Raw genomic sequence first — 13,693 nt, forward strand, 5'->3', positions numbered from 1 at the left:
GATAAACTATTGTGGTAAAAAAAAAAACATTTCTATTAACATAAAATATCTTACTCTAACCTGTAGAATGTCCAGACTTGTAAGAAATGTTTCATATTTTTTTTAAGGAATTGATTCCAAAAGATGTGAATTAGTTGGCCACACATTGATCTAGATTCTTAATGGTTGTACTTGTATGGCTGTTTAAAGTTGATTAAGTATTAAGTGCATATTTAATTAACTTATTTCCATCTTCAACGAGATGTATCTTTTTAAAGAAAAATAATCATGTCTTTTCAAAGTAATGCAGTGATAGGTTTCTAATCAGGGTATCTTTCATCTTTTCCTTTTCTTCTTTTTCTTTCCCTCGTTCAATTAGAAGTTATTAATATGTTATGTCCCTGCTTTTCTAAGTAAAGTTGATTTGTACATAAGCTGAGGACACAAGAAGTGGGTTAGTGGGTTACAAGCTCACAAATAAATCAACTTTAATCAATCCTGACATGGATGCATTTTCAGTATTTGTTGGGCAAATGCAGCACAAAAATGTGGGGACACGTCTAATTCAATAATTGATTCAAAGAGAGATAGATTTAAGCTGGATAATATTTTATTTCTTTTTCAACTATATTCTTGTATAAATAAATAAAAATTAATGATGTGACAATATAATTAAATTTTACTATTATTCAATCACAATTATAAATTTATTAACTTTTATAATCACTATCTTACAATTCATATAAACTGTAATTTCTGATTTGTTGATTGTGTAAATAAATTTACACCGACAATATATTATTATTATTATAATGTAAATGAGTTGTCATGAGATAATTTTTCAGGAAATTAAATAAAGAAAAACTGAACCAATATAATGTGATATGATAGTATTAGAGTTAAAAGCGAAGGTAAGAAAAATTAAACTAATACTAGTATTATGTAATATTGTAATATGACAAAGGGAAGAAAGATGAACCAAGTTATCTTTCAACAAAAGGCAGAACTAAAAAAGTGAAGTCGTTGGTGGGGACTCATGTAGTTGTTGTTTACGTTCCTACGTAATTCCATGATTTCCATATCTTTATCTGTTGTCCCATGATTCCTACTCAGTCGTGCTTGATGCTAAGTTTGACTGTTTGGAATTCTCAGGCTCATCTGCTTTAAAATTATGTATAATTATTTTTTATATAATTAATCTTAAACTATTACACATAATTAAAACGAATTAATGTCTAATTAATTTAACAACAAATTTATATTAGAACGTGCATTTTTCAATATTAAAATAACCAGGAAATTAATACATGCCTGTATGGTACTTTTGACTAGGGAGGCAGACTTCAAGTTTTAGATCAACTAACAAACAAGTTTAACTCAATTAATTGAATAAAATAGATGAGTTGTTTGTAAACTTCTTTATACTATGTTTGATTTTCATAAATTAAAAAAGATTGAGTAGCAAGTATTTTACAAGCTAACAGTTTGTACATTATAGATTTTTTCGTAAGAAAATGAAGGATCAAATCCTGTTTGATTCGTCGAGTTACTAACAAGTGATAGGATAGCACTAGCAGCTGCCAATTAATGTGTTTACTGTAGATCATCGGCACTCAAACTTTCACATGTTACAATTGATTTGAGTAAACCATTACAGCAGGATCTTCTAGAAAGAAAAAAAAAAAAAAAAAAAAACTAGTGTTACAAATAAGGGTTAAATATATTTTTTTTTGTCAATCAACTTTTATCGATTTTCACTTTTAATCTTTAAATTTTTCTTCTCATTAACATTTTTGGTCCTCGGAGTTCAAATTTTTTGTTCACAGAGAAAAAATTTAAGGACTAAAACTAAATAATTTGTTTTGGAGTTAAAAGTAAAAAATTTACAAAAATTCAAGGAATAAAAACATTTAATCCTACAAATAATATACAAGACTAAGATCATTGTCACTATACAAAGACTATAATGCCATAACGTATCATATAAACATATTAAGCAAGCAACCTGAATGACAGCAGTTTACTGAAATCTACAAATTTGAGTCCTTTTGCAACTCAACCATAATCATCTCAGTTGGGGTTGTGATGATTGTCACACTGAGTGAACATTTTCTTGATGGCCTCTTCCTTCTCATCAATGAAGTTAAAAAAGTTAACAAAAACCTGGGAACAATGAATGCTTGGTGATTCTGACGATGATGAAGCACTATCCTTTTGTCTTTGTTTGAAGCGGGCGTATTGGCGAATCATTCGCAGCAGAAACACCAGAAGTGCAGCAAGAGAGACAACACCACATGAGAGATAGAGGCCCCAAAAACTAACCAAGTGAAGCTGATCAGGCTTGGACTTAGAGTTGCTTGTTCTTTCTTCAGGACAACCCATCTTACAGAACCACTTCTCATGTATCTTATGAAGATCTCCATGCTCGGAGAGTTTCAAAATTGCTGTAGACATGTCAAAGGCAAGAGGAGAGTCTCTTTGAAAAGCCTGGTGTGTTGTTATAAAATGTAAGGAAATGCCAAATATACTAAAAACATATAAATAAAAGGCTAAAATAGATTTTTGATCCCTTATTTTATTTTTTGTTTCAATGTGGTCAAATTTAGAAAGTTTCACTTTGATTTCTTAAAGTATCTCTGTTAGACCAAGTTGTCCTTCCATCAGTTTATCTTATTAATTTAGTCAATTTAATAACATGTAGCAAGCTGGATACCACGTCAGTCAAAATTAACACCATAAGTGCAAAATACTGACAGAAGGACCAATTTAGCTAATAAAATTACTCTAAGAAACCAAAATGAAACTTTTTAAACATAAGAGACCAAACTGAAACCTATTATAAAAATAAGGATCCAAAATTCTATTTTTTAGCCTAAATAAAATAACAGATGATTTTCATAATGTCCACCGTTCAAAACCAAATGACAAATTTGCAATTCTGGAGTGTTGTATTAGCAGCACTACATGCCACATCCAGCAGTTGTTTGGATCATATAAGAAGGGTAGCACAGAGATAAGCCTTTGTTTCAAAATAGTGTTCTAAGAATTTTGAAAATCATATATTGGAGAAAACTTGTTAGAAATTTTCCCACTATGAAACATACTTCCTTTTCAGTCTGGTCAAAAGATATTAATAGACATATTGCTTCTACAAACTATATTTTAATCATGTATACAATAATATATAATAACTTTGATATCCTAGTCAGATGGCCACTTACAAATCCCCAACTGCTTCTGGCGAATGGCTGACCAATAATACCATAATCAGTTTCCTTTGAAAGAAATAACTCGACATATGGAAGCTCATCCACGATAGCTGCCACCCCTCCACCAGACGGCCCCTTCTGCAGCGCTAAAGCATATTCCTCAGGGGAGCCAAGGGAAATGAGTCTTGATTTTGGTATATAAAGATTTTCTGCCATATAGCTGTAAGCAAATGACCCTACTTGGAATCCAATAGGCCAGTTACTACTAATCAAGCTATCAATTCCTGTGATGGGCGATGAAAGCTGCTCCACTGTAAGAATTGAAGTCAAGCTTGCTGTATAGCTAGCCGTGATCACCATCAACAGAAAAAGCCAGACTATCATGACCATTTTAGAAAGTGAGCTCACAGTATTTTCCTCTGATTTCATGACAAAGTGAAAGATTATCAGAAAGCATAATGCAGATCCCAAAAATATCATTCATGAACACCAGAGAAAAGATTCATAACCATTTGGGTTTTCCTTTGTTGATTTTACGTTTAAATTATACAGTTTACATAAAATAATGTAAAACTGACAACTAAGAATGACATACTCATTTTAACAGGTTCATATGTGCATACCATAAGTAAAAAACACCAATGGACTAGCATTGTTGCATGGCAATACTGTTAAATAGTTTCAACGTAGATGTTATGTTACCAATATGTACTTTGTGCAAAACTGATATTGACTAATAAAATAAACATTAAAAAAGGCACAAATAAAATTAAGATTGTCACAACAATTTAGCAACTAGCTGTACACTAAATCTTTAAGAGAGAGAGAGAGAGAGAGAGTTTACTATTAGTACTTGCAAAAAAAGAGGGCAATGAATATTAGCTGAGTAAGCTAACATATTATTTGGTTGACTCATCGAACCCATGGATTTTACATTATATGATGACCTTGAGAAAGAAAAAGCAAAAAAAGGAACTATTAGACTTTGGAGATCAATGTTCACTTACGATTTTTCTTAAACAGCGTTGAGAGGCTGAACCTGAAAAAACAAATGACACGGAGTTACAATCTAAAAAGACAGGATCAAAAGGTATTCAAATCACATTAACCTACCAGTTATTTTTTAGTTATAATAGTAGTTCATCGCATAAAAGAATATATGGCAAAACTGCATAACTTAACTAGAAAGACTTACATTAACATCGTCACAAGTTGCTTCTTAGGAGGACCACGGAAGTCATTGTTGACTCGGTGCTCAAGAATCCATATAACCACTCCAACCACTATAAATGATGCAGCAGTGGCACACCACATATCTGCTGAAAATGGTTTGAGAAACACCCAAGCATTTGATCTTGCTCTGTTGATAGGAGCCACTATGACAAGGCTAGATGATGCAAAAGGCTGAGAAAAATCCACCATCCTAGTACGGTTTGTCACAATTGCAATGTCTCCAACAACTGCATCATATACCTAAACCAAATTTTCAAGCATAGCAAGGTTATCAAAAATCCCAACATTCAAATACGTAATAAATGTAAAGTACCCACCTATATAAAGCACCTAAATTTTTTCTATTTATCTTATATTGAATAACACTAGAAAACACTGAACACAAACCAATAATGCCAACTACAATTTTTCAATTTCTGTTCCCTTCTTATTTCATGATATTCCACCCAAAATAACAAAAAAGAAAGGGAATTTATGATTTTAAAGACCTTTAAGGTAAAATCGTACAAACAGTTGAGTAATCAAAAACATAATATTATGTCTAACATCTGAATTTTACATATAGCATGGCTATATTTCAGCAAAGTCTGTCAACTTATATAAACAATGATTAACCAATTTTGAGTAGATAAAACATGAATTAAGCAATGTTGAGGATATTCGTTTTTTTCATTATGTGTATCACTTACATTTTCAGCAATCATTTTCACAAGTGCATCATAATTAGGATTTGCTTTACCATTCCCGAAAGGCTTGAATACATAAGGAACTTCATATGGTATAAATTCTAGGGCTTTCTTGAAGACATCGATGCAGTACCCCTCAATTTGATGACTGTCTTGCAGTTCAGTTACAAATTCAACAAAACTTGCTCTTTTCGGCACTCCAATTCTCAGTGGCTTGGTATTATCAGCAATCACCCAGCCACGAGGTCGTTCTGTCTTTCCACCAGGCCAAGTAATATTGCCTAGCTTCTGATATTTCGAAAACCTATTATGTTTCCTTTTTTTAAGAGTTTCAGGGGGTACAACTGAAAATCCTGAATAATTAGACCAAAAACCAACCCCAGTAATTGCCATCCGATTGACATTGATAATATCATAACCACCACTTACAATGTTTCTGTCAGAATTAAACTGAAGTTGACCACTCACTCCAGAAAAATTTGATTGTAATAGTATTTCAACCAGTTCAGATCCACCAGCCAAGACTTTGAGCTTGTCAAGCTTAATACCAATTCCTACTGTATGAGATACCTTATAGTTATCATGAAGCAAGAAGGTAATATTATTATGTAGTTTGATGAATTTATCGATTGAACGTGCAACTGCCCAAACTGTATCATAAGCATAAAATCCATAGGTGGTCAAACTAGTATTTGCTAATCCTTCTTTCTGCATTTTTATCCATCGAGAAGCAAAAGCTGTCTTTTTTCTGGATTCCGGAATGTGTTGACGAAGACCAACAACCCCTTGGAGAACACTAAAAGAAGTCTGGTTCACTGGGGATAATGAATCTAGTGTAGCAGAGAGCCAATCCGTTACAAGCCATACATAATCCTGGGCCATCATTTGAAGTTTATGGGCAACGGAAAAAATTCTCAATCTTGGATCAGGGTTGACATGAACAACATACACACGAGGACCAAACACTTTGGATTGATTGAGCAAGTTAGTGATTTCATCCAGATCAAACTTAATACTCAAAGGCAGTTTATAAGAAATTTTCAATCTCCTTTTTTCAAGTTCATCACTCAAAGCAGATATTCCATTTCTTCCATAATCATCGTCCAAGAATACAACAATGACCTCTTTCCATCCATAAAAGTCAATAAGATCAGCCATTGCAGTCATTTGTGCCAAGTCACTTTGTGTAGTGCGAATAAAATAAGGAAACTGGAGGGAGGACAGGGTTGGATCAGTGGCAGCATATGAAACAAGGGGAACTTGAAGAGCATCAGCAATTTGAGAAATCGTGTGAGCTACAGCAGATGACTGTGGACCAATTATGGCAGCAACCCCTTTCTCAAGTACCTGAAAAGCTGTATAAAGAGCATATTTAATTCAGATAATGTAAATTACAAGTACCCCCAAGTTTAAATTTGGAAATTTCATATCCAACACACAATGTTTGTGGACCATCAGACCTAGATGAGGGTTGGTCATAGCCAACCAAGTAGTTCCTTTAGTAGATCCAACCCTAAGAATGCAGCCGAGTAAGTCTTTAACAAGCACAATACTCAGACCGAGTTCACCACCATAGACCGGCCAACCCCATGGGCCGATCACAACAACCAGCTTATTCTACTACACAATTATCATAGGGCCAAAAAGGCCTATTAGCCTCGGACCAAAGAGATTCTAGACCTTTCTCACATGTGAGTAAGGTGCAATAGGCACCAACCCCTCACACGTGAAAAAAGCACCAGAGGCACCGACCCCCCTCACCTCGTATGGGAGCTTGCTAAGGTTTCTTGAGCTTTTAACCAGCTGTAGGACTCCTGAGGTGTGTTCTCTAGCGCGAGCAGTTTATAAAGTTAAGCTAGAGTAATAATAGAACCAGTGCGGCAAAACAAGAAAGCAACATGAGCTATAACCTTAGAATATGATAAGCTGTCGCTAGAAATCCAAAAAGACCTATTATCAAGCATGATTAGAAGCAATATGCATATCAAACATCAAAATTTGATGTTAGCTGAGATTCTGAGAATGTAGGACATAAGGACTAACCAGTCAACAACATTAGAAACTAACTGAATTCAAACTTAAACTTAGAAACTGCTAAAGGGCAGGGATTTATTTTTCAACTATAGTTTACAACTCTAAGGATCTAGTCAGTTCTGCATCCTCGGTCTATATTTTGCATCCTCAGTCTAAGAGCTTCTAATATGATCCTCTTGTTGTATCGGGTAACTTGCGTGAGAGTCTATGATAAGACAGTGCTCTTACACAGCTGAAGTTAACTTTTTTCATGTTTTAGCATTCATATACAACAACAAGTCAACAACAACAAAAAGTGATGAGTTTCAGGGTTGGCACCTCCAATCGCTCCCAGAAAAGCATTGCACATGGCATCCTTCATTAACAAGTTTAATTTGGTTCCCTTGAGAACTGTGGGATCCGCATTAACATCAGAAACGGCCATTTGCATAGCCTCCTTCGCAACTCTACCAATGACCGAATCGAAAGCAAAAACCGCTCCAATGTTCACACTGCTGGGCCTTCTGCTGTGAGCAACACAGCACACCCAAATCCATGTCACAAGGTGCAAAACCATAATTTTCTTCATTTTTCACCCCAAGTTTCAACTTTTCAAGTCACCCACCAATTTTTTTCACCGTAAAGACCCGAACTTGCCGACACCCACTACCCAAAAGCGCCAGAACATGGTTGAAATAGAAGAAAGATTATTCTTTGATGGGTGCCCATATGAGTTTAGTGGGAAAAGCAGTGGTATAAGGATGCCGTGTAAGCTAAAAGTTGTTCAGTTGAATTCTATACGACGAGCATTCAACGCAATCTCACCGGTATAAAGAAGTGGTGTCATTCCAGGAGAATAGAGAAATTGAATCAGAAAGGAACCAAAGCATCCATGTTATTTTTTTATACTTTACCTTTTTTATTACAACTAGATTTTATATAATAAATTAAGCACAACTTTTACAATGAGATTCTCTCTTAAAAATATTCTTTCTTATTTTTTTATATATTTTTTTGCTAGATTTATGTTATACACTATTTTTTCATTTTTAATTTACTTTTTTTAATATCTAAAATAAATTTTAATATTTTTAAAAAAGAGAAATGATTAAAAATAATTTATTTATATATCTAAAATATAATTTAAATATTTTAAAATATGTATAATAAGTTTTAATTATAATATAATAAAAAATAGTAGAGAGAAGGTAAAAAGAAAAAAGAAAAAAGTAAGAGACTATAAAAGTTATTATAAAAACTTGTTGAATAAATAATAATATTTAATAAAATAATAATAATAACAGTTGATAGCGTGGATTTAAACGCCAAGGCCAAGACAAAGACAGTGGTACATGTATGATGTATGTGAGAACGAAGCTCCTGCGAAGGACATGTTGGGCCACAAAATTAATTGTTAGATAACACACCCACCGATAAGGTTGGATCATCTTAAATTTCTCCAGTCAAAGGTAAACTTTTCGCATTTATGTCTCGTTTGGTTAAAAAGAAATGGGTAAAAAATAAAATAAAAAATAAAAATAAAAGTGAAAATAAATAAAATTATTTGATTGAAAAAAAATAAGAAAGTAAAAAAATTAAAAAGTAGTATATTCTTATTTATTTAAATTTATTTAATTTTGTCTCATCTCTTTTATATTTCTATTATTTACATATTTCTTATTTATTTTTTTAATTAAATAATAAAATTTTTATTCTTTTTTTTTAATCTATTTTTACTTATTTTTTTATTTTTTTTCTACTCTATTTCTCACTTAATATTTTTAATATAAAAAAAGTTGCATTTATTCCACGTTTCTTTTCACATTTAACTTTACAAAAGTTGCAGTTTTTTTTTCCCACAATTAACATAACAAGAATTGCCTTTTTTTTTAACACATCAACAATAAAACATGGTCGAAAATTCACCCCCAAAAAAATATGGTAGGAAAGACCTATACTTAATCGTACCTTCAACTCAAAATTTAAATAAGTATGAATCACCTTCAACTTTAAAAGTTATTCATATGAATGCATATCTGGCAATAAAAATTAGTCGGGCTAGTTCAAATAAGGTCCTTCAAGTTCTTGCTTTGGATTTTTAAGGAAGAAAAAAAAATATAATATTAAAATTTATACAATTTCACATTAATTAGTTTAATATAGTGACAAATAATGTGTTTTCTTTTTCATATAATTCAAACCATGGAGGAGCACAAATAACTTTTATTTTTTTTCACGGATCTAAATTTTTGTGCTACTTTTATTTCATAAAATAAAATATAAAAAAAACCTTCATCTCAAAGTTCATTTAATACCTCAAAGTTCATTTAATACCTTAAAATATGTTCAGGCAACCTTCAAAAATAATTTTTAATGATCATAATCTTACTTGTAACACTTTATTTTTAGTGATTGTTATTGATTTTATTAAATATACATTATGTTGATTGTTGTTTTAATGTTGAGAAACTTTGAAATTATGGAATTCCTTATGAGATTTTAGTTGTTTAGTGATGTTTCTAAATAGGAATCATGTTTGACCTTTAGAGAAAGATATATAAAATTTTTCGTAAGACTTGAACTTTATAAATTTATTTCTTAAGAACCTTTAAGAGATAAACTCTAAAGAAATAGACTCGTCTTTTGAAACTCTTCTTCTTAATCTTTCTAGCCTTCCAAGAATTGTAGAGATTCTAGTTGACCTTCTGGTCTGTGATTCAAGGTTGTGGAGGGTGAGGAATTTGAGTGAATATAGAGAGTTGACATTGGCCCAAAGGCGTTCTTCTTCTTCTTCCTCGATTCTCTTCGAGTTCGAGGTGAAGGGTGTTAGAATTGTAATTCTTGATTAATTTTGGAGTTACATGTAGTTTAATTTCATCTCTATTGTGAATGTGTTGATTGAATCGGAGGATGAAATGTTACGTTTTGGGTTTTAGTTAGTTTTTGAAGAAGTTATGAAGAGGATGATGATTTGATGTTATTAATTGGTTGCATTTTGAAATTTATGGCATTTCTGAGTTGGTGTTGTAGTGTAGATATATTTTCTTGCATTGCATGTAGGGTTTCATGGTTTTCATGTAAGGGGAGGGCCAAATTCGTGATCTACTATGTGCATAACTCACTATTGTGCCAAGTGCGCCTTCATAGTGTCAGATGTGGTTTTAATCAAAGGTTCTCTACCTTGTTCACGTCGAGCACAAGATAGGTAGCGTTGGGCATGAGAGGTGATAATTGTCTTAGGTTGGAATGACATCGGGCATGGTTTTAATGGAGTCAGTTGTGAGATGAGAGAATTAGCTTTGCCTAAACTAATGTTAGGTGCTAATAGAGTGGTGTCGATGTGAGGAAAGAAACTCGCCTCTGTCTAAAATGGGGTCGGGAGTGAAACTTGACTGCGCAAGGCGTGAATGCCTAGGGGTTTCTCTCCTTATCCACATTGGGCGTAGGATTGAATGGCAACAGATGTGGTTGAGGCAAGAAGCTCCTTATCTCAATGTCGCTGGGCCAAGGTGAATGGCACCAGGAATGAACTTCCTCATGAACATTTCTTAATGCTTAAGTGGTGAACATGAATAGGTTAATTAAATTTATTACATGTTGTACAATGATTAACTTGAATTTATTATATGTTGTATGTTGATGTATAGAATTGAATATTTATACCTTTATATTATATGATGAAAATGAATGATTAAATAGTTGAAAATTGAGTTGAGTTATATGTTGTTTATTTGAGTAATTGTATTGAGAATGTTTAAAGAATGATGTTGAAAGTTATTGATCAACCTATGACTAAAGAAGGAATTGTTTTAAAGTTGCATATCTCATTGTGAGTATATCGTATTATGGTGCTTTGAGAGCATAGTTTGTCGAAAATCCTTTTTGAGAAGTTGACCCTTAGAGTGTATAGTTGAGTTTCCTATAGAACATTAGTCAATGCAATATATGGGCCAAGTCGAGACATACTGACTACAAGTGGTCATTGTTGATCCATATGTGGAAAAGGTCAAGACATACATGTATAAAGTGACCACACTATAGTAAGATACAAGATTGGGGGCTGACTCCTTAACTAAGTACTAGAAGGGCATGATATTTAGAGGATAGTCGCCAAACTAATTACATAGGTGGCTTAATTATGCTAACTAATATTATGGTATGCTCACACCCAAATTGTTATCCTTTGATACGAATACTATACTTCCCAATTTAAGTGGAAAAATATGAGAAACCATGTTGTGTTGTGGATTATTATCCAAAATTGGTTGTTGATCTAGTTGGATTGAAAAAATCAGGTTGTTGGTCTAGTAGGAGATCTTTTAGTTGAAATGCGTGATGAGACATATATTTGATTTGTTGTACATATGCGATTGATATTGTTAAGTTGTGTGATGCATATGTTTAGTTGTGGTGTGATATATATACGTTGAGTGTGTTGTGCACATATTATGCTACATGGTTGATGAGTTGTATTTTGTTGCTAAGTTGTAGGTTAATGTTATATTGAAGCATGTTGAGTTATTGTGTTATAGTATAGTAAGATTTACTTATGTACTTTTTATGTTAATTTTTTTTAAAATATTAGTTTACTCTTGCATAGTTTTCATATGGTTAGAGTGTGATGATTACACTTAGTATGAGAGTAAAGTAAGGATGAGATAGAGGTGGAGCTTTTGTGGCCCTATTAGTGATGATGGTGTGGACTTTTTGAACTATCCTAAAGTAGTTGGTTAGTAGTAATGTTGTTTGATCGACAATTGAGATTCCTTTCCATATAATAGTACATGATTACTATATATATATATATATATATATATATATATATATATATATATATATATATATATATATATATTCAAGTACATTAAGATTCATTAAGTATAATAATCTAACGGATCGTTACATATCAAGTTTACTTAATTATATATTTAAGACAACTTTAAAATCTTTTTTTATCTAAACAACATAAAGATTTTGAGTCATTTTGTATGCTTAGACAAAATTATTATAGATAGTAAAATTTGTATTTATTAATGTAATTGTATATGTATAATTCAAACTTTAAACTCTTAATTATGAATATGTCACTATCAAATATTATATATATATATATATATATATATATATATATATACTTAATGATATATTAAAACTAATTAAATGAATACTTTATTTGTTTATCATCTGAATATTGTTAATAAATATATAAGAAAATAAATATATAAATATTTTTTTATTATAAATTAATTAAACACGACGACATTAGAATCACGAAAAAAAAATAGTAATATTTTCTAAGAAAAATTAGTTTTTAGTAGCGTTTTTCTTCTTATTATTAGTAAAATGTTAACATTTCCTCTAATTTTATTATAAAAGAAGTTTGTTACATGTTTGAATTTGTTATATAATAAATACTTTCCTTTATATGGTTAGAAAGTGTTATAATATACCTCACACATGATTTTTTTCTCTCAGAATCTCTCACATCACCTATTACTTGTATTAATTATTATTCTTTTCAATAAAAAAAAAGTTACATCACTAAATAGGTGGAGAGTGAGGAAATTAAAACAGTATATGTGAAAATTGAAAAATAAAAAAAGGAAGTATGTAAAAAATGATGAGAAAATGTTAAATTAAATATTAAATGTGTAAAATGAAAAAAAATAAGAATATTTTAAAAAATAATTTTATTTTAAAAAAAGATGTACTTATTAAAAAAACGTATATATATGGACCTAAAATGTATACAATGATTTGGGCTTCAAGAAGTAACAATCTCAGCAAAATAAAACCATGATCCAACCCAAATTAATTAAGCTCATTACTAATTATTAGTTCAACTAAATTAATTAATCACTCGCATATCTAATTTAACACACATTTAAATATTGAAGAATATTTTGGCTTTGGAAATAAATTATCTTCGCTTATATTATAAGGCACTGTATTGAAATATATGTTCCTTTGGAGAAGAGAGACCTCCCGTAAACAAAAGCAAATTAAACTCATGAATATTCTTCTTACTGTTTTTCATTTAATTCCACTATTACTTAGCATAACTGAAACATAACCAAAAAAACAAAACAAGTGTTTCTACACAATTCTATTATTATTATTATTATTATTAATCATCTTATAAATAAATATTTATATTTGAGTTTTAATTTTGACCATTAAAGTGTTAAAAAATAAATTTTACAATTAATTATTTTTATATAATTTAATGACTGTGCTTTACTGTTCTTGTCTCTTATAATAAGATATATTCTCATTAAATGTTTCTTTTATATATATATATATAATATTAAAATAACTGAAATAACTTTATAAAGAATAAAAAATAATAAAATTACATCAAATAAAATTATATTTATGCGTTGTCCTATTGATAGACAGATTATTGTGTAATATTTTATAATATCAGTTTATTAATATATTACAATATCCGATTTTGTTATTTATAGATATTATTATGCTTGAGCTATAAAGTCGCTTTGGCCGAGTGGTTAAGGCGTGTGCCTGCTAAGTACATGGGGTTTCCCCGCGAGAGTTCGAATCTCTCAGGCGACG

At 31.1% G+C, this 13,693-nt stretch overlaps 1 protein-coding gene and 1 non-coding gene across 3 annotated transcripts; one reads left to right on the forward strand and one right to left on the reverse strand.

The window, feature by feature from the left end:
- Nucleotides 1-1,871: 1,871 nt before the first annotated feature.
- On the reverse strand, nt 1,872-8,020 carry LOC109817392 (glutamate receptor 3.7). 2 transcript variants are annotated; one of them, XM_020382627.3, is made up of 6 exons: nt 7,460-8,017; nt 5,111-6,462; nt 4,384-4,661; nt 4,196-4,227; nt 3,201-3,607; nt 1,872-2,466 (listed from the first exon to the last, which is right to left on the reverse strand). In XM_020382627.3, the coding sequence occupies exons 1-6, from the start codon at nt 7,707-7,709 to the stop codon at nt 2,050-2,052; spliced, it is 2,736 nt and encodes a 911-aa protein (XP_020238216.1). In that variant the 5' UTR covers nt 7,710-8,017; the 3' UTR covers nt 1,872-2,049. The 2 variants fall into 2 exon arrangements, with proteins under 2 accessions (XP_020238216.1, XP_020238217.1); XM_020382628.3 differs by having other exon boundaries at nt 2,280-2,423; nt 7,460-8,020.
- Nucleotides 8,021-13,611: 5,591 nt separating this feature from the next.
- TRNAS-GCU (transfer RNA serine (anticodon GCU)) lies at nt 13,612-13,693 on the forward strand. Its single transcript has one exon. It is a non-coding gene; the product is annotated as a tRNA-Ser (tRNA).

This window comes from Cajanus cajan, chromosome 10 (assembly GCF_000230855.2).
Source record: "Cajanus cajan strain Asha chromosome 10, NIPB_CcT2T_4, whole genome shotgun sequence".
NCBI classification, from domain to species: domain Eukaryota; kingdom Viridiplantae; phylum Streptophyta; class Magnoliopsida; order Fabales; family Fabaceae; genus Cajanus; species Cajanus cajan.

What these genes read in the sequence shown, in the direction of transcription:
- LOC109817392 (XM_020382627.3), bottom strand. Translation starts at nt 7,709, where the DNA reads ATGAAGAAAATTATGGTTTTGCACCTTGTGACATGGATTTGGGTGTGC. An exon ending in TTTTCTGGGAGCGATTGGAG is followed by an intron (nt 6,463 to 7,459) that starts GTGCCAACCCTG and finishes CTCTTTATACAG; the next exon opens with CTTTTCAGGTACTTGAGAAA. An exon ending in AACGCTGTTTAAGAAAAATC is followed by an intron (nt 3,608 to 4,195) that starts GTAAGTGAACAT and finishes TCATGAAATCAG; the next exon opens with AGGAAAATACTGTGAGCTCA.